Here is a 27,927-nt window from a genome sequence, read left to right on the forward strand (position 1 = left end):
TTGGTTTAGTAAGATTTCTTTGTGACTGAAGTCTCCTAACCAAGGAAATGTTTGCCACTGACAGGTTTTTAGCCCAGTATGGTGGTTCCAAGTTAGCTTACCATGTAATTGGTGCATTCCAAATTTAGAATAGTTTGTGACCACCATATTGTATCATTTTATTTCTGTGTTAAGTAATTATTTCACCTTTGAATTGAATCCGAGAGATTCATGGATTGAGTTTCAATTTCATTGCCTCGGGTAGTATTTTGACATGGGACATGGCCAGTGGTCATGTTATGCAAGTGATTACATTGTGTCATGTGTTATTGTGCATTCTTCTTTCAGTGATTTATTAATATATATCAATGTTGAGTACTTTGATTGTAATTGACTTTCAGAAATATTACTGTTGTTCATATTTTTATCTGACATGTGTGTTATTGTATATAGTGACACCTCGGCTTACGAATGCCTCTCTTTACAAACTTTTCGGGTTACGAGTCCAATGTCTTCGAAAAATTCTAATCGGGTTACGAACTTTGCCTCGGGAAACGAGTTTGTTGATATGCGCATGGGCCAACCCAACACATGGTGGCACGGCAATCGCGCCTCAGTTTACCAGTGCCTCCCGCCTAGTGACTATCGCACCTAAATTCTTTGCAGAGATTTATTTTTTCAGATTTTTGGCTATTTGAACATAAAATTTGTTATTATACAACTCGCCATGGGTCCCAAGAAAGCCGGTGGTAAGGTTCAAGCCAAGAAAACACATGTGAGAATGACTATACAAGAAAGAGAAGAGATCATTCATAAACATGAAAATGGTAAAAGGGTTGTTGAACTAGCTAGGCAGTACAACAAATCTTCAGGGGAAGAGGAGGAGGCAGTAAAGAATGTCCCTTCCTCATTAAGAAAATGTTTGCAGTATGGGAAGAACTGCAAAGTTTTGCTGAAAAGAATCATCCAGATAAAGCTTTAGTAGGCCATTGCATTAGTCTTATTAATGACAATGTGATGTCTCACTACAGACAAGTGTTACAAAGGGAAAAAATCTTCAGTGGAACAATTTCTAGTGAGAAAATCAAACAGTGAGCCACAAGCATGTCCTAGTGATATGCAGGCAAAATGTGCCAGAGTGTACCCCAGAGAAGTCATCACTGCCTTTTGTTATAATGGAAGGGGACTTCCCTTCCAAACAGCAACACCTCTCCTCCTCACCATTTTCCTTACGCCAACAGGAGTCATCGGTAAATGTAAGTAATAACTTGTATATACTTTTGTACTTTAGATTTGGGTGAATTAGGTGTAAAACTTACTTTGAAGTTAATTTTTTGGGGAGTCTGGAACAGATTAATTAATTTTCCATTATTTCTTACGGGGAAATTTGCTATGGTTTACGAATTTTCGGGTTACGAGCCATCTCTGGGAACGGATTAAATTCATAAGCCGAGGTACCCCTCAGGGTTGTATACCAGTCAATATTCCTTGTTTTTGCCATTGCCAAAGAGTCATCACGAGCATTTGCTTATTCTGTTGCCATGCAAATGGGTAATAAGCATTCTGGCTCTGTGGGATCCATTCCTGCTAGGTGATGCTACTTGCTTAGCTTTTGTTGACAGACTCATTAAAGTAAAGGCACCATGTGTAATAGTGAAGTTTCCTTATTAAACTTGTATTAGGTTACGCGCAGGTTTCAATCAGTTCCTTTCCTACTCTCCATTCTATTTATTAAGCTACTAAGGAATTCTTGTCAACCATCTGAAGGTTAGTGCCATTTCACAGCCTAGCAATAATAAAAATTGTGACCCCTCTTAGTGTCTTACATCCTAGTCATTGGGGCAGGACGACAACCCCGGACGCAAGAGTACAGACATCATAGTGGAAGACATCATCACTTCGTGTCATTCTCTCAACCACTGGCATATCGATATCTTGTTAGTTCATTGAGTAACTCAAGTGTGGGTCTAATTGCAAGTGCAAGGTGCAACTGCAGGTCTCTGGGAGAATCAAAGTCATTACAGTGGAGGATGCCTAGACATAAAATGAGTGATTTGTGGAGGATACCGAGACAAACGAGGGATTGTGGAGGGTGCCGAGACAAAACGAGGGATTGCGGAGGGTGCCGAGACACGAGATGAGTGATTGTGGTCGATGCCAAAAGCCAAGGAGGATTGTGAAGGATACCAAGACAAGATGAGGGATTGAGAAGAATGCCGAGACACGAGATGAGAGTTTATAGAGGATGTCAAGACACGAGATGAGGGATTATAGAGGATGCCAAGACACGAGCCAAGGGATTGTGGAGGATGCCAACTTGAGAACCACCAATCTATCAAATTTTGGTATGAAAAATTAATTATGTATGAATTTGTGCTTTGTTATTATAGGCAAAACCTATAATAATATTATAGGTTATTATAGGTTTACTGTTCACAAAGCTACAAGAACCAAGAATAAAACACACTTCTCTAATTAATTTTGTATTTGCTTATCAAGAAAAAATATAATTTTAAATAAAACTTTTCATAAAAGTTTTTTTGGGAAATTTATAAAATTATTTTACAGAAACAAAAATTAAATAATTTCTTAGGTAATTATGATGTACAGTGCAGATAATACCTAATGTTATTGGCAAGAGAATATCTCGAGATGTTTGGGGTCATTTCCACAAGGAAATTTAAAGCTGCCAATACACTTGCAGAAAACAAAAAAGTCAAAACAAATTTTACATTAAAGAATAAGAACAACATACCATCCAAAAATTTGAAAAGTCTAACTGATTGCTAACAAAATTTAAAAAATTTAACTATTTGCTATAAATTATAGTAAATAAAAAACTATTTTCTATCAACTTGGAACAGTAATTCTTGCTGTTGCTGAAACAGGACATGATTCTTAAGTCATTTTCTGATACCTTTTAAAACAATATAAGTATTATTCAACTAAAAATGAAAAGAACATCAGCAAACTGTGTAATGCATGCAATATAAAATCCAAGTAGCAGGTAGTCTCACAGAAACTAAACAGTACACAACTGTCAATATCTTGACTTTTGTATTTATTATGTTAGCGAGGGTTAGTCTCATCATTACACATGTTCTACTGCCACCTGCTAGGGTGGCCCTTATTCCTGAAAGGATTATCATATTCAATAAACATTAAGAAATATGAAGAATATGACTATCTTAATATAAAACAGCTTTACATAACAGTAAAAACTTAAAATTTTAACAGATTAAAATCAATCATCTTGCATTAGATTCATTTTGTGCTTCTCAATTTCCGCTCTTAAATCAACCTCTTGGAGCCTGTCTCGTGGTGGTACATATACCGCCGGCCCTCTTGGTCCTGCTACTGGAGCACGAGCAGCAAACAGCCCTGATCTTGGTGAACTATGTTGGGATGAGTTGAGTGGGGATGAATATAAAGAAGCAACTCCAGGATGTACAGCAGATATAGGGGTGTAAGGGGCACTGGGTGTCAGTGGAGCAACCAAGTCCTGTCAATTATTAAGTCATTACAGAAAAAGAAATATGAAAACTTTGCAAACACATCAAGACATTGTAAAAATCAAACAATATTGTCAACAATAGCTTTGTCAAAAAACAAACATCGATTGTAACGAAATGTCCTTTTCTGGGGGGAGCCCCTTGACGCTTCCTGAAGTACTGTAATACACTGATGTGGTTGCCATCAACCAAGTTGCATCAGATGTGGACTACAGCCAGAAGCTGGCACCCTTCCCAGAAGCACAGGGAGCAGCAACATTTCCCAACCTCACCAGGGAAGGCATCCAGAAAGTTAGCAGGTCAAAACAAACCACTGTCGGGTTCAAAAGAAACTAAATTCTCAAAACCCAATTAATGAATTATGTAAACAAATGAGTGACATGAGTGACTCCCTTGTTGTGTGAATCATTTGCAGGTTCACTTTCTGTGAACATGCCAGCAGTCTGCAAAACTTCGCTGATTTTCTGGTGGCTTTTCCAGTAAGGTGGTAAATTGTCACTCCCTCCCTGCACTTCTGTGAGGGGTCCAGGTTCTGGCTCCGTTCCCAGGTAGGCCAACTAGAACTTCTGCAATCGATGTGACCTTTTAGTATGAAGCAATCTTGGCAAGATAACTACTGGGAGCCACTAGGGGAACTCCTCTCCAGAAAAAAAGTATTTATTCTTATAGAAAGAGAAAGGTGCTATATGACTAAATGTGCCAATGCAAAAAGTGGTAATGATGCATAAAAAATAAAGATATATTAACTGTACAGTACTACACAACATCAGTGGTATGGAAGAATTAATAAGTAGAAATTAGCAGAGTACAGCACAGATAAAGATGCAAGAGTTTATACAAGGTAACTGTAAACATGCATTTGCTCTGAAGATGCTAATAGAACATATAAAGGGGAATAAGAGAAACCAACAATAGTAAATGAAAAGAGCAATTAGAAAGAGGCTGAAATACATTATGGTACACATGAAAAATTTGTCTCATAATACAGAAATCCCTTTTATTTTATTTTGTTGAAAGGGAGTCATTCACTACACAGTATACATTCATAAATAAGCCTGGTGTGGCTGCCTGAAATTACTTAGCTGATTACAGTGTACTCAAACAAGGTACATAAAAATGTATTGAACACATCTAACCCATAAGAAATTAAAAAAATTACTATTAGCTTAGAACATATAGCTGCAAGACACTGAGAACACACCTAGAGCCAAGTAGGGACATTAATTTCAACGACAAAATATCTATGACAGAAAATAGGGAGAGAATGGGAAGAACTGGGGTGGGGGGGGGGGGGAAGAGAATGGGATGGGGTTACAGAATAGAGGGAAGAGAATGAGGGAACAGAGTGTGTGGGGAAAAGAGAGAATGGGATGGGGTTACAGAATAGAGGGAAGAGAATGAGGGAATGGAGAGAGTGGGGAAGAGAGAGAGAGGGAGAACATGGAACAGAAAGAAAATAAAAAAGAGGCAAAGAAAAAGTCAGATAAAAAACAAGGAAGAGAAAAAGAAGACAGAAAAAAGAAAGATACATAATCATGAAGACAGTAAAAATACACAGTACAAAAAACAAAGCAGAGCAAGGTAAGTAATATTCTACACACATGAGGCTCTTCCTGCTTACATTCAACAGTCACATAACAATCAAGGCCCATCACTATGAAATAAAGGTGTAGTCCCCACACTATGAAATAAAGGTGTAGTCCCGATGGTGCATACAAGCTGTTTATATTTCAAATATAAACAATCTTAAAAAGGAGATCATGCGCTGTGAGACATCGATGCAGTGTAAACAAAATACACAGATTAGGCTGCAAAAATATTATCCCATATCCCAGAATGCAAGACAAAATAGTAGTGAGAAGCGCACCAAACTGTTTTAACAACCCATAATAAAAGTGAACTGATGGCTGCCCATCATAAGAAGAGTATATCATGCCAAATGATTATTTACCTATGCTGCATTATACTCTCCTGCTTCGGGATGCAGTGGGATATGCTGTTCCTGAATGTGAGATGTTATCACATTACAAAACACTAGTAGCAAACCATTTTAGTAACATGTTAAGTATTATTCATCAATTTAAACTATACAATATTATAATACAAACAAAAAGAAAAGCAAATAGGCAAGTAACTAGTAGTAGCTACTTGCCTGTTTCCTTGGTAGCACAGTGAAACCTCGGCTTACAAATGCCCCTCTTTATGAACTTTTTGGGTTAAGAGCCCAATTTCTTCACAAAATCCAAATCGGGTTACGAACTTTGCCTCAGATAACAGAGTTTGTTGTTACGTGTATGGTCGACCTAGAGCGTGGTGGCACGGCGACCGTGCCTCAGTTTACTAGTGCGTCCCGCCTAGTGACAATTGCGCTTGAATTCTTTGTAAAGAATTTCAGTGTTTTTCAGATTTCTGGGTATTTGAACATAAAAGTTATTATTATATATATCTTTGCCATGGGTCCCAAGAAAACCAGTGATAAGGTTCAACCCAAGAAAACATGTGAGGATGAGGAAAATGGAGAAAAACAGACTTTGAGGGGTTTGAGCCTGAACCTGAAGTACCTATTGTTGAGGAAATTGTTTCTCTGGGCAGGAAATTAGGCTTGGAGTTGGATGGTGGTGATGTGGAGGAGTTGGTGGAGGTACACAGCAAAGAACTGACCACAGAAGAACTCCTAGCCCTTCACAATGAGCAGCAACAAGAGGCAGCTGAGGAAATGTCTTTAGGGGAGGAGGCAGTACATAATGTTCCTTCCTCAACAATTAGGAACTGGTGTAGACTGGGAAGAAATGCAAACTTACTGGGAAGAAATGCAAACTTTTGTTGAAACGACTCACCCAGAGCAAGCTGTACTGGGCCGTTGCATTAACTTTTTCATGACACTGTGATGCCTCACTACAGACGAGTGTTACAACAAAGGGAAAAACAATCCTCTATGGATAGATTTTTAGTGAGAAAATCAAGCAGTGAGCCACAAGCAGGTCCTAGTGGTATGCAGGCAAAACATAGGAGTGTGTGTACCCCAGAGAAGTCATCACTGACTGATGTAATAATGGAAGAGGGACTTCCCTTCCAAACATTAACACCTCTCCTCCTCACCGTCTTCTATATGCCAACAAGAGTCATCAATAAAGGCAAGCAATAACTTGTACATTCTTTAGTACTAAAGATTTGGGTGAATTAGGTATAAAATTTACTTTGAAGTTAATATTTTTGGGAATGTGGAACGGATTAATTCAATTTACATTATTTCTTTTGGGATTATATTTCGGGTTACGAACCGTCTCTGGGAATGGATTAAATTCGTAAGCTGAGGTACTGTACCACTGTAATTACCCGACTTATTAGTAGTTAGTTTCATTGTTAGAATGAAAATAGTGTTAATATAAGTTTGTCATGAAATAGGGGGTTGGAATAAAGGAATCTATGTTAAAATCTAATGTAGCAATCTTTACAATGGAAACATATTCTGGAACAAGATATAGTAAGTATCAAGAAATATTTAGTAAATATCAGTTAGTGTATGGTGAAAAGGACAGTTCATCTATACAGTAATGCCCCTTTCTAATCTCTCAAATTATTTGATTTCAATATTAATGTTCGACCGATTCCCAGTTTTATGTGGGGATGTGTTCCCATGCCTTGTGTGTTAAAGCTACAATTGAACAGAGGTTAAAGCTACCATTGAAATGTTGTATTTGGCTATAGATCTTCAAGGGAAAATTATGCTGTAGTTCAGTACCAAAATTCCATTACTTGTGTTCATAAAATTTATATAATGCACAAACTACAAAACATGAGATACTGTACTGTTGACATCTTGTACAGTATTTAACACCTGGGCTGCACAACTGATAACTGCTGACATTCCCATGTGCGTAAGAAAAAGCCCAGAATTGAATGTAATGAAACGCCATTTTCTGGGTGAATCCTGGAGGCTCCCTGGAGCTATCCAGGCTGAGTGGATATGTATTAACTTTCTGGCATCAGTCAATGCATGGAGTTCTTGCCTACCAGGGACCACGAGCCAGAACCTGGCCCCCTCTAGAAAGGCACAAGGAGCAATGGTCTATATAGAGACCCCGTTACGAATCAAAATTCCTCGTCCAAGCACGAAGCCGTGAAGACCACGCCATCTATGAGTCCGCTCCCGAAAATCCCACAACATGGACAACGCCATCTAGTGATGACGGGAGATGTGGCAATAAGTGTTGGATGCCTGTCCTAGTCGGCTCGTGACGTAGCCACTGCTGACCTCTAGTGAGGTGGCGCTTAGACAGTGAACGCCATCTATGGAGCAAAGAGGTGGACGTTTGGGTCTAAGCTAGTAAGTGATGTTTCCTAGTGATCCCATGTAGTGTCCCCAGTACTGATGACGTGTCTACTTTCAGAGTCAACCTAGGACGGTTGTGAGGTATGTTGAATCAGTCTACCCAAGGCAGCCAAGGTCTCTTCACCAGTCTGCTTTGCAGAAGCTGTGAGCCACCCCCGGACGAACTCTGCTGAGTGTGTGATTGCCTGCCTGAGGAGTGGCAGTAATGGGATTCGCCGTATCCGGGACTGGCTGGTGGAAGAGACCACCCACTGCGGTGCCGACCGAGGAGAGTGACCAGTGAGTCACACGAGGCTCCTGCCTAGGGCTCACAACCCTAGTACTAGTCGTGGAGTGGCCCAACAGCGAGGCTGACTAGTACCTGCCAGCTACAGGCTGGACTGTGGTTGTAGGCCATCACGACGAGGCACCCAGTGGGATTGTGATTTGGCTGGCCTGTGGCCAGGGTAGATTCATTGTGGGTTCTGGGCCACGGAAGAGGAAACCAGGAAAGGCTACCCAGAGTGAGCATCGCCAAGTGTCCAGTGTCTTCGGAGGAAGACAAATATGTATATACTGTGTAGGAATAATACTTGCGTTACGGAGCTCACCCCTTGAAAGCCTCTACTAACTTGGGGCCGGATACCCAAAAAACTATTACCATCAGAAAAGAACCCGGTTGCGTCTCAGTAGGGCCGTAACACCCCCCTTTATGATTGGGAGCATTCTATGTCTGCCATCGACCGGGATCGGCACCCAGAAAGGTAGGCACCCCAAAACAAACTCCTATTCTGGTAAACTATTGCGACCGAAGACCGAACAAGTGGACAGAACTCCCCAAACGAAAATTAGCAAAGAAGCATGATGTCATTATATCGCCTCGCCGCTGTCTGCACAACCCCCCCTACCCGGGAGGGGGAAGGGGGGGAGCCCCAGACCCCACTGCCGACGACCCAACTGTTAGTTCTTAGGCTGGATGTCAAAAACGCGAAAACACTGCCGACCAGAGGGAGGGAGGGATACCGGGGAGCCTCCAGGATTCACCTAGAAAATGGCATTTCATTACATTCAATGCTGTTTTCTGGGGGAAGCCCCGTCGGCTCCCCGGAGCTAACTACCCAGAGATAAGGAAAAAACAGGGACTTACCCGGGAGGCGGTCCGTCCTCACTCCTCAATGCGAAGTTGAGACAACTGGCTGCAACCGCCGACCCAATGCAACGCAGGCCTGACCAGAACCAGGAACATTCACCAGGTAGCGAGCGGCCAGGACCCTGTTCGACCTCCAAAAACCCCGGGCCCGAATGTCCACCCAAGACATGTTGCCAAAGACGGCACAAAAAGCAGCAAACTTACGAATGTTGTGGGCCTGGGGAAAAACCGCAGGCTGGCTGCACTTAATAACCTTGCGAACGACCTGAGAGACCCGAGCCCGGGAACAGGGAAGAAGGGAAACCAGATGAACCCAGAGAGCATCCTCGGCAACCAAAGCTGTAGCGCGCGAATAACGGCGTAACCGGACACAACACATGATGCACCTCTACCCTGACCAACTAAGCATGAACAACCCATGGCCCCCTCTGGAACGCAGCCAACTCATTCTTCGCCAGAAAAGAGGGAGACGGCTGCAAGCGAACCAAACAACCACCAGGACTGAAAGAGCAGAAACCACTGCGCTGGAGGAGAGCATGAAGCTCCCCAACCTGACCCCCAGAGGCCAATGCCAAAAGGAAAAAAGCCTTAAAAAAACAATCCCGAATGGAAGGGGCCACAACAAACAGAGGAAAAGAGAGAAATGAGAGCACGCGGTCCAAGGACCAGGACGGCTCAGGTGGCGCATGAGCAGGCCGGAGGTGAAACAACGCACGACAGCTTGCGAAACGGGGCAGAAATAACATTAACACCGAAAGCAAACTGAAGCGGCTCCGCCAACGCCGTATGATATGAGGCGACAGTATTCGGCATAAGATGATGGTCTTGAAACAACCAAGAGAGAAAGGACAGAACAACCTTATCAGAGACCGAAGAATACCGACGCAGTAATAGGAAAAACCGGAAGGACCGCCAGGAAACTTCATACTGCCACTGAGACTATGCATGCAGGTGGGAGACCAACAACGAAGCCACCTGTGCACCATACAAGGAATGATAAACCCGAGTCAAAAACACCAGCCGTGAAGACTCGAGGAGAAGACCGAACCAGCCTTGTACAGGGCTGGACCGATCTGCTAAAAGAGGCGGTACCGCGGGAAGACCCTCGGGTTTGGACACCGAGCAAGCAGCGCCTGAAACCAAGGCTGGGCCGGCTACTAAGGAGCCAGAAGGACAACTCGACCGTGGTAAGTCTCCAAGCGAGCCAGGACCTGGAGCAACAGTGGAACTGGGGAAAAGAGGTACAGGTAACCCTACCTCGCCCAGTCCTGCCTGAAGGCGTCGACCCCCAACGACCTCACAGTCGGGGAAGGGCGCCACGTATACCGGAAGACGCCTCGACCACGCCGAAGCGAAGAGATCCATGTCCGGAGTCCCAAACGTCCAGCACAGCCGATTGAAGAAGTCGGCGTCGACTGTCCATTCCGTGGAAAGAGGAAGGAACCGGGACAGGCCGTCCGCCAGGACGTTGGACACCCCCCGCACATGAACCGCCAGGAGGGCCAAACCCCGAGCACTAGGCAGACGAGTCACCCGAAGAGACCGGCCCCAAAGAACCAAGGACCGCATCAAACCCCCCTCGGCTCAGGCAATGAACCACCTGGGAGCAGTCCGAATGGAGCCGGATCGCTGATCCGCAAGCGACTCGAACCCTCCGGAGCGACAACCACACTGCCGCAAACTCCCGGACCGTGCTACAAGCCCGACGGAAGGATGGACCCCACCGCCCCTGGCTGTCCTGGTGAGCACTGACCCCACTGGGACAAAACCCCAACCAAGAGACGACGCATCTGTGTACACATCGAGCGAGGGCTCGGGAAGGCGCCAAGGCACCGAACCCCGAAAAACCTGAAGAGGAAGCCGGCGACGCAGCAACCGACGCAAAGCCCCCGGAGGCTGAAGCCAACAATAGCGAGAGAGGCAGAAGGGGTGTACCCGAAGGAACCAAAACAGCCAACGAAGCCACACCCAACACGGCGGGTAGACCAACATGGCAAAGTTCAGGCTCCCGCACAAACTCACGAGCAACCGCCTCGTGACCCGGGAACCCCTCAGAAACAGGGGAAGGCGAGACCGCAGGCGCAACAGAGCCGCCGGAGGTAGAGACAAGGAAGCAGTGCGAGCGTCCCAAACCAGACCCAGCCAAGACCAAACCTGAGAGGGAACTAGATGGGACTTCCTCCAGTTCACCAAGAACCCGAACCCGGCGAGCTGGGAAAGAACCAAATCACTGGCGAGTAGACATTTTTCAATTATCAACAATAAGAGGATCGACTGGGAAAAAATAAATGTAGACCTTACAACCATTCAATGGGAGACGGTCTTAAGCGACAATACTCCCACATAGGGAATAGCTCAACTGACAGCTGAAGCTTACAAGGTCTGCTTGAAGCACGTGCCTGTGTGGAGGGGCAGAAAGAGGACCACTCTAGAAAGAGAACGCAGACGACTGTACAGGAGAGGGAAAAAAATAACGGAAATGCTTCGGCAGACACAACTATCACAAGCAAGGAAAATAAGCCTAAGCAGAGAGATCGAAGAAATAGAACAAACGTTGAAGCGATCATATGAGTCTGAGGAAATGAAATTGGAACAGAAAGCTATACAAGAGATAAGGAAAAATCCGAAATATTTGTTCACATACGCAAAATCAAAATCCAAAACCTCGACCAGTATTGGACCGTTAAGTACAAATGAAGGTACGTACACAGAGGACAACAAAGAGATTAGTGAAATTCTAAGAAGCCAGTATGAGACTATGTTTAGAACATCAATAAACAACATGAAAGTTGATGACCCAGACAGCTTCTTTATGAATGACATTCAAGCTGCAGATAATATAACGGATATTACCACAAACTCGGAAGACTTTGAAAGAGAAATTGACAATATGCCTATGCACTCAGCTCCTGGGCCTGACTCATGGAATTCAATATTCATAAAGAAATGTAAAGTACCAGTAGCGAGAGCACTCAGCGTAATATGGAGAAAGAGCCTGGATACAGGGGAGAGACCAGCAGCACTTAAATCTGCAGATATAGCTCCGTTGCACAAGGGGGGGAGTAAAGCCTTGGCAAAAAATTATAGGCCAGTTGCACTAACATCACACATAATAAAAGTGTTTGAAAGAGTGATTAGGAATCAAATTTCTAGTTTTATGGAAAACAATGAATTGCACAACCCAGGACAACATGGATTTAGAGGGGGAAGATCCTGTCTGTCACAGTTACTCAACCACTATGACAAAATCACAGAAGCCCTAGAAGGAAAGCAAAATGCAGATGTTGTATACACAGACTTTGCAAAGGCGTTCGACAAATGTGACCATGGGGTGATAGCTCACAAAATGAGGTCAATGGGAATAACTGGAAAAGTAGGACATTGGATACTCGATTTCCTGTCGAACAGAACACAAAGAGTAACACTCAATCAGATAAAATCGAGTCCAAGCGATGTTAAAAGCTCTGTACCTCAAGGTATAGTCCTTACACCGCTACTGTTCCTTATTCTTATATCTGATATAGACAAAAATACACGTCACAGCTTCGTGTCGTCCTTTGCAGATGACACAAAAATCAGCATGAAAATTACCTCTGCTGAAGACATTGAAAAACTACAAGCAGATGTCAACAAAGTTTTCGATTGGGCAGCAGAAAATAACATGATGTTTAAAGTGATAAATTTCAGGTACGGCAAAAATGAGGATCTGAAACATAATACAGGGTACAAAACACAATCGAATCTTCCCATAGTAGAAAAACAGCATGTCAAGGATTTGGGAATAATGATGTCCGACGATCTAACGTTTAGGGAGCATAACCAAGCAAATATTGCGTCAGACAGAAAAAATGATCGGATGGATTACGAGAACTTTCAAATCCAGGGTTCCCATCACAATGGTTTTACTCTTCAAGTCACTTGTGTTATCCCGTCTCGAGTACTGCTCAGTACTCACTTCCTCCTTCAGAGCAGGAGAGATTGCTGAAATAGAGGCAATACAGAGAACATATACGGCATGCATAGATGAGATAAAACACCTAAATTATTGGGATCGTCTCAAAGCTCTCCAAATGTACTCTCTAGAAAGGAGACGAGAGAGATACCAAATAATATACACATGGAAAATACTAGAGGGCCAGGTCCCAAATCTACACAGTAAAATAACAACGTACTGGATATGGAGTGAACGATATGGAAGAAAATGCAAGATTGAACCAGTGAAGAGCAGAGGTGCCATAGGCACAATCAGAGAACACTGTATAAACATCAGAGGTCCGCGGTTGTTCAACGTCCTCCCAGCAACTATAAGAAATATTGCTGAAACAACCGTGGACATCTTCAAGAGAAAACTGGACTGTTTTCTAAGAGAAGTTCCGGATCAGCCGGGCTGTGGTGGGTATGTGGGCCTGCGGGCCGCTCCAAGCAACAGCCTGGTGGACCAAACTCTCACAAGTCGAGCCTGACCTCGGGCCGGGCTTGGGGAGTAGAACTCCCAGAACCCCATCAAGCAGGTACATGCGGACCGGCTGGGAGCTGGGTTTGGAGAGTTCTGTCCACTTTTGCGACCAAAGACCGAACAAGTTTACCAGAATAGGGCTTTGTTTTGGGGCGCCTACCTTTCTGGGTGCCTGTCCCGGTCGATGGCAGACATAGAGTGCTCCCAATCATAAGGGGGTCTCTATAAGCCATTGCTCCTTGTGCCTCTCTAGAGGGGGCCAGGTTCTGGTTCATGGTCCCCGGTAGGCAAGAACTCCATGCGTTGACTGATGCTAGAAAGTTATACATATCCATTCAGCCTGGATAGCTCCGGGGAGCCGAAAGGGCTCCCCCCAGAAAAACAGCATTGAATGTAATGAAACGCCATTTTCTGGGCGAGTCCCGGAGGCTCCCTGGAGCTATCGGACTAATGTGTGATATATTAGTCCGGGGCATTAGTCCATGGAGTTCAGCCTACCAGGGACCACGAGCCATAACATGGCTCCCTCAGAGGTGTTCAGGTAACAATGGCCCTGGAAAACACCCTTGTGATTGGGGGTTATCCTTATCTGCAATCGACCGGGGTTTGACATCCAGAAAGGTAGGCATAACAAAACAAACCTCACATGGTAAGAAAATTACAACTAAAAACCAAAAAGAGAGGCAGAACTCCCTCCAATCTCAAGAAAACAAGCAAAGAAACAAATGCCACACTCCACTGCGCGCCACTTGTCCACACAGCCCCCCTTCCCCGGCTACCTAACACTCAAGTTTGTGTGCCAATATGGTCCAGGGCGGACGTTTTCTCTGGCCTTGATTTCCATGGCGGTGTTTTGCTTTCGTGGCACCCTCTGCAGTGTTGTTGAATGTGTGGTGGCCAGGTGTCCTCATCAGTGCCAGACCTGCATGCACTTAGGGGCATCCTTTCCTAAGTGCCCTGTGAGTACTGCCCTTGCATGTTAGGGTTCTCTTCCATGGTGCATTTGGAAAAACCATTTCTATAGGTTTTTTCTGCTCAGCAATTACCCCGCCCTTAGGGCTAGCCGGGGTTTCGTGGCCCTTGTTTGGCCATGGGTAGGGAGTGGTATCGTGCTGGTTGAGGCATCAAGGTGTTGTGCAGCCTGCCAACCTAGGCAGCGGCCGGTTCCTGTTTTCCCCAGAAGACGAACCCAGTGATCGCGAGAGAAGCAGAAGGGGCATCCCTGAAAGTACCAGAACAGACGCCAAAGCCAAATTTGACCCAGCGAGCAGAGCAGCATGGCGAAGTTCGAACTCCCACGCAATTGCTCGAGCAACTGCTGAGTGACCTAGGACTTCCCCAGAAACGGCCGAAGGTGGGACCGCAACCTCAGCAATGCCTCAAGAAGAAGAGACATGGAAGTGGTCCGAGTCCCAAATAAGACCCAGCCAGGTCCAAACCTGGGACGGAACCAGATGGGACTTTCTCCAGTTCACCAGAAACCCAAACCCGGTGAGCTGGAAAAAAAAAACCACACCCCCAGCGAGCAGACAAGCGGACTGACTGGGAGCCCAAACCAGTCATCAAGGTAGGCCAAGATCCGAATCCCTAGCAGACACAGACGGGTCATCACGACCCGGGTAAAACACGTGAATACGTGAGGTGTAAAATTCAAGCCAAAAGGAAGGCAACGAAAGTGGTAATCCTGACATCCCACCACGAAACCTAAACTAGTCCCAGAACCCCAGATGATTTGGAACATGCCAATATGCGTCCTTGAAATCCAGGGACACCATCCAGGCACCCAGCTCCAAAAGAAGCAGGATCTGAGACAGAGTGGTCATCCGAAAGGAGGGGCAAGGAATCCAGGGGTTCAAACAGGACTAGTCCAGAATGAACCTCAGATCTGCACAGTCCTGTTTTGGCACTGGAAACAGGCGGGAAACCCACCTGAGGGATGGGGTCGTTTTGACCACGCCCAAGCGCACCCACTCCGAGATGACCTAACAAAGCGCAAGGAAAGAAGCCTGCCCTGCCAGCCCTGAACCCCCTGGAGGGGAAGGAGCCGCCCAACGTCACCACATGCCGGATGACACGACCAAAAATGCCCACGAATCTTGGGTCCAAGCACGAGCAAACAAAGCGAGCCTCTTCCCACATAGCTTTGTCAACGGGGCCAACCGCGAAAGGGCTGACGCCCCTTAAGAGAACCCCTTAGGGCTTACGCCCCGGCTGACGAACAAAGCAATCATTGCGCCAACCAGATGACGCCTGCTCCAAAGGCAAAATCGGCTCAAAAGCTGGCACCAATGGCCCACCTCGACCAGCAGAGCCTCAAGCCCTGGCATGACCCTTCCGAGAAGACCGAGCACAGCCGCGCTGGAGAACCAACAAGTTCGACATAGAACAACAACTAGATGAAGCCACCTGCAGAAACTGCATGACAGCAGACTCTGCAAACAGCAATGAAAACCTAAGAGCCATTGCCCAAGTGAATTCCAAAGAGAGAGCGAGCACAGCCTGATGGCATGTGAGGCAAGAAGCAAAGGACAGATACCCCGCCTCCTTCAAGATAGATGCAAACAGCGTGGCCGACGCCCAAGACACCGAGGAAAGCACACCAGACAAATGCCCGGCACTCAATGCCTCGTCATGCGCCTCAAGCCAGGCTAAAGACAGCTTGAGAAGGGAAAAGAAGTGCAAGACTGAAGCCAAATGCCCACAGGCGCACAAATCCTCAGCAACCAAGGATGCCGAAAGGGTTGGACATCTCTTGAAGATGTCCATGTTAAGAAGACTGTAGAGTTTTCTTCAAGGAGTGCCGGACTAACCAGGCCGTGGTGGGTATGTGGGCCTGCAGGCCGCTCCAAGCAACAGCCTGATGGACCAAACCCTTACAAGTCAAGCCTGGCCTCGGGCCAGGTCGACTCTTCCCCAATCCCGGGATCCCCCAAGTTGGGACCCGAGGCAAAGCAGTCCTCCATGTCCTCTACCCTTGAAGAAAAGGTAGAGTCCTGGGGAAAAGGCAGAAAATAAAGGGGTCTGCAGGTGGGACCCTGAAGCCTCAATAGGAGGAACCAGCTTGAATGCGTCTATCCCCAACCTGAATGGGGCAGCCCCCGGAGCTGCCCGAGTCTCAGTACCAACTAAACCCTGCCCCCACTACGAAACCCTCAGACATTTTCGAGCTAGGCTGGAAGCAGGGGATGGGGAAGGGGGGGGGGGGTTGAAGAACAGGTGAAGGACCAGGGAGCGCGGACTAAACCAGAGTCGGAGCGACTAATGCCCCAAGGTCAGGGTCCCTTTAACCAAAGTGGGGCATTCGGGTGGTAACCAACCTAGTGCGTTGCAGCAACCTGAACGTAGCATGCAATGTGGATGCTGGCAGTACCCTAACAGTAATGTCATCAGAATAGTCCTGGATAACAAGCAGAGAACACGACTCACAAAACTCCGGATCACAGGTGTCGTCAACCCAATAGGCAGCATGACGGAGGCAAAAGAGGTGACTGTCACCCTGAGACAATAGCATACAACAACCTTTGAACCCGCATGAGACGGGTTGGAACTCGAAAGGCGCATCCATAGGTTCATCGAGCCCCGAAAGGGTTTTCCCGGGCCCATAGGCATACTGCTACCGGAAGCTTAGGCAAGGTGTTGCTAACCGGCTAAGACCCAAAGCTAACAAGGGGGAGCTGAAACCCCTACGGCGTGTACAATCATGGGGGCCTAACAGAGGGCCATCAAAATATTTTTAGTGGAATTATAGCTACACCAGGCAGATCCCCATCAGGATAAAAAACAAAAACAAAAGAAAACCCCCGCAAAAGTACAACGTCCCCAGAGGACACAGGAATCAGCCGCCGCGTAGATAGGCAGGCTGAACAACACCTTGATGCCCCAACCAGCACGATACCACTCCCTATTAAAGTCCAAACATGGGCCAAGAAACCTCAGCTAGCCCCAAGGATGGGGTAAATGCCAAGCAGCAAAAACCCCTATGATACCTGGTTGATACCTGGTTGATACCTGGTTGATGGGGTTCTGGGAGTAGTTCTACTCCCCAAGCCCGGCCCGAGGCCAGGCTTGACTTGTGAGAGTTTGGTCCACTAGGCTGTTGCTTGGAGCGGCCCGCAGGCCCACATACCCACCACAGCCCGGTTGGTCCGGCACTCCTTGGAGGAATAAATCTAGTTTCCTCTTGAAGATGTCCACAGTTGTTCCGGCAATATTTCTTATGCTTGCTGGGAGGACGTTGAACAACTGCGGACCTCTGATGTTTATACACTGTTCTCTGATTGTGCCTATGGCACCTCTGCTCTTCACTGGTTCTATTCTGCATTTTCTTCCATATCGTTCACTCCAGTACGTTGTTATTTTACTGTGTAGATTTGGTACTTGGCCCTCCAGTATCTTCCAGGTGTATATTATTTGATATCTCTCTCGTCTTCTTTCTAGTGAGTACATTTGGAGGGCTTTCAGACGATCCCAATAATTTAGGTGCTTTATTGCGTCTATGCGTGCCGTATATGTTCTCTGTATTCCCTCTATTTCAGCAATCTCTCCTGCTCTGAAGGGGGGAGGTGAGTACTGAGCAGTACTCAAGACAGGACAACACAAGTGACTTGAAGAGTACAACCATTGTGATGGGATCCCTGGATTTGAAAGTTCTCGTAATCCATCCTATCATTTTTCTGGCTGTCGCAATATTTGCTTGGTTATGCTCCTTAAACGTTAGGTCGTCAGACATTATTATTCCCAAATCCTTTACATGCTGTTTTCCTACTATGGGTACATTTGATTGTGTTTTGTACTCTGTATTATGTTTAAGGTCCTCATTTTTACCGTACCTGAGTACCTGGAATTTATCACTGTTAAACATCATGTTATTTTCTGATGCCCAGTCGAAAACTTTATTAATATCAGCTTGAAGTTTTTCAATGTCTTTAGCCGAGGTAATTTTCATACTGATTTTTGTGTCATCTGCAAAGGATGATACGAAGCTGTGACTTGTATTTTTGTCTATATCTGATATGAGAATAAGAAAAAGCAGCGGTGCAAGGACTGTACGCTGAGGTACAGAGCTTTTAACTGCACTTGGACTAGATTTTATATGGTTGACCGTTACTCGCCGAGTCCTGTTTGACAGAAAACTGAGTATTCAGCGTCCTACTTTACTGGTTATTCCCATTGACTTCATTTTGTGTGCTATCACGCCATGGTCACATTTATCGAAAGCCTTTGCGAAGTCCGTGTATATCACATCAGCATTCTGTTTTTATTCTAATGCTTCAGTGACTTTGTCATAGTGCTCAAGTAGCTGTGAGAGGCACGATCTTCCCGCTAGAAATCCATGTTGGCCTGGGTTGTGAAGGTCATTGGTCTCCATGAAATTGGTGACCTGACTCCTAATCACTCTCTCAAATACTTTTATGATGTGTGATGTTAGTGCAACTGGTCTATAATTCTTTGCCAATGCTTTGCTCCCTCCCTTGTGTAGAGGGGCTATGTCTGCTACTTTAAGTCCATCTTGTATCTTCCCCGTGTCCAAGCTCTTCCTCCACACTATACTGAGTGCCTGTGCTACCGGCACTTTGCATTTCTTTATAAATATTGAATTCCATGAGTCTGGACCTGGGGCCGAGTGCATGGGCATGTTTTCAATTTCTCTTTCAAAATTTAGTGCGCTCGTGTTGATATCAGTTATATTTACAGGGGTTTGAATATCCCGCATAAAGAAATTGTCTGGATCTTCCACTTTCATGTTGTTTATTGGAGTGCTAAACATGTCCTCATACTGCTTTTTTAGGATTTCACTAATTTCTTTGTCATCCTCCGTGTATGAACCTTCACTTGTACGAATAGGTCCAATACTGGCAGTGGTTTTTGCTTTTGATTTCGCATATGAGAAGAAATATTTTAGATTTTTCTTTATTTCCTGAATTGCTTTCTGTTCTAACTGCCTTTCTTCAGTTTCATATGAGTGTTTCAATTTCCGCTCGATTTCTTCAATCTCCCTATTTAAATTATTCCTTCTTTGACGGGAAATTCGTGTCTGCATAAGCAGTTCCGTTATTTTTTTCCTGCGTTTATAGTGTCGACTGCGTTCTCTTTCTACGTTAGACCTCTTTCTGGCTTTCCTCAAAGGAACATGTTTCAGACAGACTTGATACGCTTCCGAAGTCAGTTTTTCTATTCCTTCTGTAGGTAGGTTCTATGGAAATGGTTCCCGAACGACCAGAGAAGAGAACCCTAACTCGCATGGGCAGAACTCATAGGGCGCCTAGGGAAGGATGCCCCTAAGTGCATACAGCCCTGGTACTCCTCAAAACCCTCTGGCCACCATACACACCAACACCACAGAGGTCGCCACGAAGGCAAAACACTGCCTTGGAATTCGAGGCCAGAGCGTCTGCCCTGGACCACATTAGCGAATGAACTGGAGTGCTAGATAGCTGGCACAAGAAGTCCGGGGCTCCCCCTCCCCCTCTCGGACGGAAGGGCTGCGCAGACGAGCGACGTAGCGGTGGAGTGTGACGTTTGTTTGTTTCCTTGGGATTGAAGGGAGTTCTGCCTCTCTTTTCACTTTTTAGTTGTAATTTTCTTACCATGTGGGGTTTGTTTTGTTATGCCTACCTTCATGGGTGCCTAACCCTGGTCGATGGCAGATAAGGAAAACTGCTAAAAACAAGGAAGTTTTCCAGGGACATTGTTCCGTGCACCTCTCTGAGGGGGGCCAGATTCTGGCTCATGGACCCTGGTAGGCTGAACTCCATAGACTAATGCCCTGATCTAATGTATCACATATTAGCCCAATAGCTCCAGGGAGCCGTAGGGGCTCCCCACAGAAAACTAATCATAAAGCATTGAAAATACATAGAAAAGTAGTTGTAAATATATTGGTGGCAACTCGCGAGGCTTGAATGGCCCGTGTGACTGCGTCTGGGAGCTTCACACGCAGGCGACCAGCTCGTGATGACGTCATTCACCACTTTCTCCACGTCCCCACAACCAAAATAAGTGGAATTTTATATTTTTGTTTATGTATACATGATCAGGGAAGGGAATTTGCCATTTTACAAAGAAAAAAAATTGGGAACACTTAATTTTTGGTGTACAGGAAGAATTTCACAATAAATGCAGCACATCACAAAGGTTGAAGATGAAAAAAAATACACCTGACTATACAATAAATTTGGCAGCGCTGGAAGGGTGTCTGTAGTAATTATCTTATTTTACCATGAATTCAATGTATACAGTAATAACATCTATGTAAAATAGTTTTTACAATACCTATAGCATTCCCACTGCTGCATACCACTCCTTTTTTGTATATTTCACTTATGCCTAAGAACATAACTTTGAAAACACTTCCATATTTAAGCAATTCACATTGACATCTTGGATTATATACAATAAAGATAAAAATCCAGCATTAAATTAAATGAAATGCCTCTTTCTGTTGAGCCCATTGTAATAACCCACTGTATACCATTGTAATATCCCTCTGACCTCTATGATCGTCTCTCGTTATCGTTCGCTTTCCCTGTTGTATATCTCTTTCTCTCTTCACTCAATACCCCAGCTCAAACACTGTTACAGTCCAGTATGACCCCTCACTGGACTGCCATGTATATAAGAGGAATATTAAATGAAGAAGATACATCAAGGTATGCTACCCAATGCTACCGCCTGACAACAACCAGGCCTCTAAAGACCCACGAGCACCAGAATCTTGCCACCTGAATAAGATAAGGATAGTCTTGATAGACACAGAACCTGGCATAAAGATCAAAAGAAATCCAAAGCCCTTCAAAGCTTTGAAAATGCTCCAAAGCAGCAAATGATTGGAAAAATTGGCAAACCCTGACAAAACCAATGCAAACAATCATTACCACAGTGACATTCCTACCTGCCAACACGGGCAAGACACAGCCAGACAACATGGGCTGGAGATAGCTGGCACAATGCCTGGGGACACCAGTGCAATAGTCTGGAGACCAGCAGGCAGTCCAGCCTGGAGAGAGCCAAGTAACAAAGCCCAGACACAGGTAAATTACACACACTTGAGCCATTACAGTTGGGAAACATGAGCTGGAGACACCCCAGGGACACCAATGGCAAGAGAGCCCAGAGACAGTCAGGTCAAGACAGCCCAGAGACAGCCAGGGCAAGACAGCCCAGAGACAGCCAGGGCAAGACAGCCCACAGACAGCCAGGGCAAGACAGCCCAGAGACAGCCAGGGCAAGACAGCCCAGAGACAGTCAGGGCAAGACAGCCCAGAGACAGTCAGGTCAAGACAGCCCAGAGACAGCCAGGGCAAGACAGCCCAGAGACAGCCAGGGCAAGACAGCCCAGAGACAGTCAGGGCAAGACAGCCCAGAGACAGTCAGGGCAAGACAGCCCAGAGACAGTCAGGTCAAGACAGCCCAGAGACAGTCAGGTCAAGACAGCCCAGAGACAGTCAGGTCAAGACAGCCCAGAGACAGCCAGGGCAAGACAGCCCAGAGACAGTCAGGTCAAGACAGCCCAGAGACAGCCAGGGCAAGACAGCCCAGAGACAGCCAGGGCAAGACAGCCCAGAGACAGTCAGGGCAAGACAGCCCAGAGACAGTCAGGTCAAGACAGCCCAGTGACAGCCAGGGCAAGACAACCCAGAGACAGTCAGGGCAAGACAGCCCAGAGACAGTGAGGTTAAACAACCAGAGCAAGACAGCCTGTATGAGCATGGGCAAGACAGCCAGTGTAAAGCAGCAACCCTTGACTTTGTAGATTACAGACACATGGCAAAGAAAAGTATAAGTTGCTTGGGACAGACACCACTCAAGTGACCTAAATACATCCTTGACTAGAGCCCCAAACGTCATAACCATGCAAGAACATAATGGGGAGTAAGCCTAAAGATGAAGTTGTTCATGGAGGAGTACACCCACACCCCAGAGAGGATCACTCTGGTCAGGTATGAGAAATACAAGTCTGCCACCAAGAAGATAAACCTGACACGTAGATGGAATAAACATAGCTCACTACTCTCTCCACATCGAAAGCTCTGGCAGATCGGCCAAAACCCATACACCACCCAGAAGTGATATAACAAGAGGAGCCAGCTCATAGAGGAGGTAGCCCAAGCTCTGCAGGAAGGTAACCCTAGTATGGCAAGGAAATTGCAAGCCAACGACAGCCACAATGAAACTTAAAATACTGGGCAAATACAAGATGGAATACTACCAAGAAATGGTTGAGAATGGAACAATTGTTGCAAGGATAACTAATACCACTTATCTTAAAAGTCAAAATGAGGCAGGAGATGCCTGCAGACTGGCATGCCCCAGGTCAACACAAGACTTGTGATTGGGGTAGCTATCTGGCTAATTCACCGAAACGCCATTGCAGCCAACTGTTGGCAGGCAGTATTTTAGAGCGAGAATTTTGTGGTGATATCTGATCTGCCAACCTGTTGGTGGTTCTGAGACTTTCTGCAGCTCGGTCTCTGACCAGGCCTCCTGGTTGGTGATTTTGTTAACCAGGCTGTTTTTTTTTTTTTTTTTTTTTTATATTATTATTTTCCACCACAGACGTGGCCACACATTTACAATGCTAATCAGCATATATATACATTTTCTTCTGTCCTCCATGGACAGGTTTAGAGATGTGTTAAACATATATTTCAAGGGTTTATTGAACAATCAACCACAGAAGGTGAGTCGGTGCTTTTAAAATGCTAAGCTAACCTACATACGTAAATACATAGATACACAGATTTACGTCTGCCTTACATAAAGTGTTCGATGTGTCTTTTACATAGTGTCATTAATGTACATTCACAAAGGTGAAATGTAATTCTGATCAGCTTCCATATATAAACTTTATACCCATACATATACATACACACACACATACATACATATATACACACACATGCATTCACATACATTTGTCTCATTTACTCTGACAGGGTGAGATAGCTGATAAAGAAACTAGTGTGCAATTAAGCACTGAAGGTGATTAAGGTGCTTTTACAAGCTCAGGTTATATAGTTACATCATATACATACACTGTATAATTGATATATTACATGGTCAATCTTGGATACAAGTCCAATATATCATCAAGTGTTTCAGTACTCATATAGTAATTATAGAGTTCAGCATACCTTAGCCCAGGAGGGCGAAAGTCAGTCAGTATGGGACATTCTACAATATAATGTTCAAGAGAGTGCATGTTTTCACTTTCACAAAGTTGACACATTGTGTACTCGACATTTGGGTTTTGAGAAAGCTGCCAGATACGTCTATATCCCAGGCGCATTCTGGCCACTATAACATCACATTGCCGGGTTCTTGCTCTATTAGTCCCATATGTGAATGTCTCCTCACGATATCTATCATAATATTTTATGCTATAACTTTCAGATCTTTGTGAATTTGTTAGGTCGGTGAAATATTCATTAGATATTTGTTTGATCAGGCTGTAAGATACAGTTGCCCGCAGCTTGACGTATGAATCACCCTGGGTATATGTTTATCACGTTCTCTCTTGAACACCATGAGAGGTTGACAAGTTATGCTCATTATGTGTAGAGGGAGGGTGTTGATCTCCATGTTTTCCTCGCTTGTTTGTGGAGACACGACACGCGTGGTTCTTCCAAGGTTTGATTTGATCCTCAAGGCCAGGTTATTGCCAGGCTGCAGCATAAGGGAGTTCTAAGGCAGACCTCCCAGTAAAGTTTATTACAAAAGATTAATAAATATAAATAAGCATCCGTTATTTATGAAAAAACAACACTCCTGAAACCTGAGAAGCAAATGCCTGCACAGCATCATGAACACACATGCATCTTGCTGAAAGTGATGTAATAATGCAATAAGTAGCCCACTTACCTGTGTCTTGGTTTTAGGCTTAGGAGGTACAAGTGCAAGTGTTACCTCTTGAATAATAACCTGAGCAAACTTCAACACTGCTCCATAAAGTGCATACTGTATGCACAGAGCTCCAAATCCCTGTGAAACAAAATACATGTTAAAACTCATAAAAAGAATAAAAAGCCAACAGTTCAATTCATTTTTTGTTGCATGCTTAACCTTTACACAGCACAAATCATCCATATATGAATTATACATACTGTGTGTGTGTGTGTGTGTGTGTGTGTGTGTGTGTGTGTGTGTGTGTGTAATTACCTAAGTGTAATTACCTAAGTGTAGTTACAGGATGAGAGCTACGCTCGTGGTGTCCCGTCTTCCCAGCACTCTTTGTCATATAACGCTTTGAAACTACTGACGGTCTTGGCCTCCACCACCTTCTCACTTAACTTGTTCCAACCGTCTACCACTCTATTTGCGAAGGTGAATTTTCTTATATTTCTTCGGCATCTGTGTTTAGCTAGTTTAAATCTATGACCTCTTGTTCTTGAAGTTCCAGGTCTCAGGAAGTCTTCCCTGTCGATTTTGTCAATTCCTGTTACTATTTTGTATGTAGTGATCATATCACCTCTTTTTCTTCTGTCTTCTAGTTTTGGCATATTTAATGCTTCTAACCTCTCCTCGTAGCTCTTGCCCTTCAGTTCTGGGAGCCACTTAGTAGCATGTCTTTGCACCTTTTCCAGTTTGTTGATGTGCTTCTTAAGATATGGGCACCACACAACAGCTGCATATTCTAGCTTTGGCCTAACAAAAGTCATGAACAATTTCTTTAGTATATCGCCATCCATGTATTTAAATGCAATTCTGAAGTTAGAAAGCATAGCATAGGCTCCTTGCACAATATTCTTTATGTGGTCCTCAGGTGATAGTTTTCTATCTAGAACCACTCCTAGATCTCTTTCTTTATCAGAATTCTTTAAAGATTTCTCACATAATATATAGGTTGTGTGGGGTCTATGTTCTCCTATTCCACATTCCATAACATGACATTTATTAACATTAAATTCCATTTGCCAAGTGGTGCTCCATATACTTATTTTGTCCAGGTCTTTTTGAAGGGCATGACAGTCATCTAAATTTCTTATCCTTCCTATTATCTTAGCATCATCAGCAAACATGTTCATATAATTCTGTATACCAACTGGTAGATCATTTATGTACACAATAAACATCACTGGTGCAAGAACTGAACCCTGTGGTACTCCACTTGTGACATTTCTCCATTCTGATACATTGCCTCTGATTACTGCCCTCATTTTTCTATCAGTCAGAAAATTTTTCATCCATGATAGAAGCTTACCTGTCACCCCTCCAATATTTTCCAGTTTCCAGAACAACCTCTTATGTGGAACTCTGTCGAAAGCCTTTTTTAGGTCCAGATAGATGCAGTCAACCCAACCATCTCTTTCCTGTAATATCTCTGTGGCTCGATCATAGAAACTGAGTAAATTCGATACACAGGATCTTCCAGATCGAAAACCATACTGTCTGTCTGATATTATATCATTTCTCTCTAGGTGTTCTACCCATTTAGTTTTGATTAGTTTTTCCAATACTTTCACTATTACACTTGTTAATGATACAGGTCTATAATTGAGGGGGTCTTCCCTGCTGCCACTTTTGTAGATTGGAACTATGTTAGCCTGTTTCCACCCGTCTGCTACGATTCCTGTACACAGGGATGCCTGAAAGATCAGGTGAAGTGGAATGCTGAGCTCAGATGCACATTCTCTCAGAACCCATGGTGAAACGCCATCTGGGCCAGCTGCTTTGTTCTTACCGAGCTCCTTGAGCATTTTTTCCACTTCGTCTCTAGACACCTCTATGTGTTCTATGTTGTTCTCTGAAATTCTTATTGTATCTGGTTCCCTAAAGATTTCATTTTGTACAAACACACTTTGGAACTTTTCGTTTAGTGTTTCACACATTTCCTTTTCATCTTCCGTGAATCTATTTCCCATTTTCAACCTCTGAATATTATCCTTTACCTGCAATTTGTTGTTTATGAATTTATAGAATAGACCTGGTTCTGTTTTACATTTGTCCGCAATCCCTTTTTCAAAATTTCTTTCTGCCTCTCTCCTCACTGCCGTGTAGTTGTTTCTCGCATCTTTGTATCGCTGGTATGTTTGGGGGTTCGGCCTCTTCCTGTATTGATTCCATTTTTGTGTCTTTCGGTCTCTAGCCCTCTCACAATTTCTATTGAACCAATCCTGTTTCCTAGTTCTGCATCTCTGTTTTGGTATAAATTTTTTTGTGCCTTTATCATATATTTCACAAAACTTGCCATACATCTCATTCACTTCCTTGCCTAGCATCAAGTCTGTCCAATTATACTCACTAAAAAAATTTCTAAGGTCACCATAATGTCCTCTCCTGAAGTCTGGTTTTTCAACTGCTTCAACCTCCTTATTTTCTTCCAGCTTATAACGCATTGCATACTTTATTCCCAAAAAGACATGGTCACTTTTACCCAAGGGAGGAAGGTACTGAATGTCAAATATCTCTTCCTCCTTCCTGGTAAATATCAAATCTAGCATGGAGGGAACGTCCCCTTCCCTCATCCTCGTAGCTTGTTTAACATGTTGATACAAGAATGTTTCCAGGATGAGGTCTACAAATTTACAGGTCCAAAAATCTTCTGTTTTAGCTTCATATGCTTCCCAGTCTATGGATTTCAAGTTGAAGTCACCGACTATCAACAGTCGTGATCTATCGTTATCCGCTCTCGCTATAATCTCTCTCATTATTGTTATAAGACCTTCACGTTTACTATCTAGCTCCTCCTTTGACCATGTGCTGCTTGGCGGTGGACTATATGCATTTATCATCATTAGTTTATCATCCTCATAGCAGATCTCTAGTGCTATTATGTCAACTTCTTGTGGATTGGCAGTCATTATTTCCTTCACCTTTAGGTGTTCTTTTACCAGCACAGCAACGCCACCGCCTTTCCTAATTTTTCTGTCCCGTCTCCAAATTGAGTAGCCCCTTGGGAATATGACCTCATTTAAAATTACATCTTCAAGTTTTGTCTCCGTGAGTGCAACAATGTCTGGTGTCTGCAGCTGTATTACATCACTTAACTCCAGTATCTTCGATCTCACTCCATCTATGTTGGTGTATGCAATCTTCAGGAACTTGTTCCCCCTCTCCTTATTCTTCACTCCCCCTCTCTCTATTGATTTTGTTGGTTTGCCTTTATGTACCACTTTACTGGTTTGCCTACCCCTATCACTTTGTAGAAAAAAGAATTTATTTCTTCTTCATTCCTGCTCTCATTTAAATGTTTTGCCTCGGCGAGGTTCAGTTTCAGCTTCTCTCTATCTTCTTTTGAAAGATCTCGTCTTAACGACCACCCTTTCCCATCCTCATCCCTTTGCAATTTTCTAGCATTCCTTAGTACTTCTTCCATCTGTTTGGCACCGTTTAGGGTGATCCTCAAAGGTCGATCTTTCCCTTTTACGTACCTGCCTATTCTCCTGTAGTCGCACACATTCTCTCTGTTTGTAAGACCTTCCACGAGGCCAACAATTTTATCTACTACTTTAGCTTCTTCTACAGCTCTTTCTGACCTAGATGTTATCGCCTTTTCTTTGCAGCCAAAAATGATCAGGGA

The 27,927-nt window shown here is 44.4% G+C and overlaps 1 protein-coding gene across 3 annotated transcripts in view; it reads right to left on the minus strand.

The window, feature by feature from the left end:
- Positions 1-2,446: 2,446 nt before the first annotated feature.
- The window catches only part of LOC123759844 (mitochondrial outer membrane protein SLC25A46), a 137,060-nt gene continuing 111,579 nt past the window's right edge, over positions 2,447-27,927 (minus strand). For 2 of the 3 annotated variants that reach the window (XM_069317593.1, XM_069317585.1), the window contains 2 exons: positions 24,270-24,389; positions 2,447-3,481 (listed from right to left, as the gene is read on the minus strand). In XM_069317593.1, coding sequence (XP_069173694.1) covers positions 3,224-3,481; positions 24,270-24,389 — 378 coding nt within the window. In that variant the 3' untranslated portion in view covers positions 2,447-3,223. Of the gene's footprint in view, positions 3,482-5,442; positions 5,494-24,269; positions 24,390-27,927 lie in introns of all 3 variants that reach the window. The other variant, XM_069317597.1, reaches the window with a different exon arrangement.

This window comes from Procambarus clarkii, chromosome 8 (genome assembly GCF_040958095.1).
Source record: "Procambarus clarkii isolate CNS0578487 chromosome 8, FALCON_Pclarkii_2.0, whole genome shotgun sequence".
Taxonomy (NCBI): domain Eukaryota; kingdom Metazoa; phylum Arthropoda; class Malacostraca; order Decapoda; family Cambaridae; genus Procambarus; species Procambarus clarkii.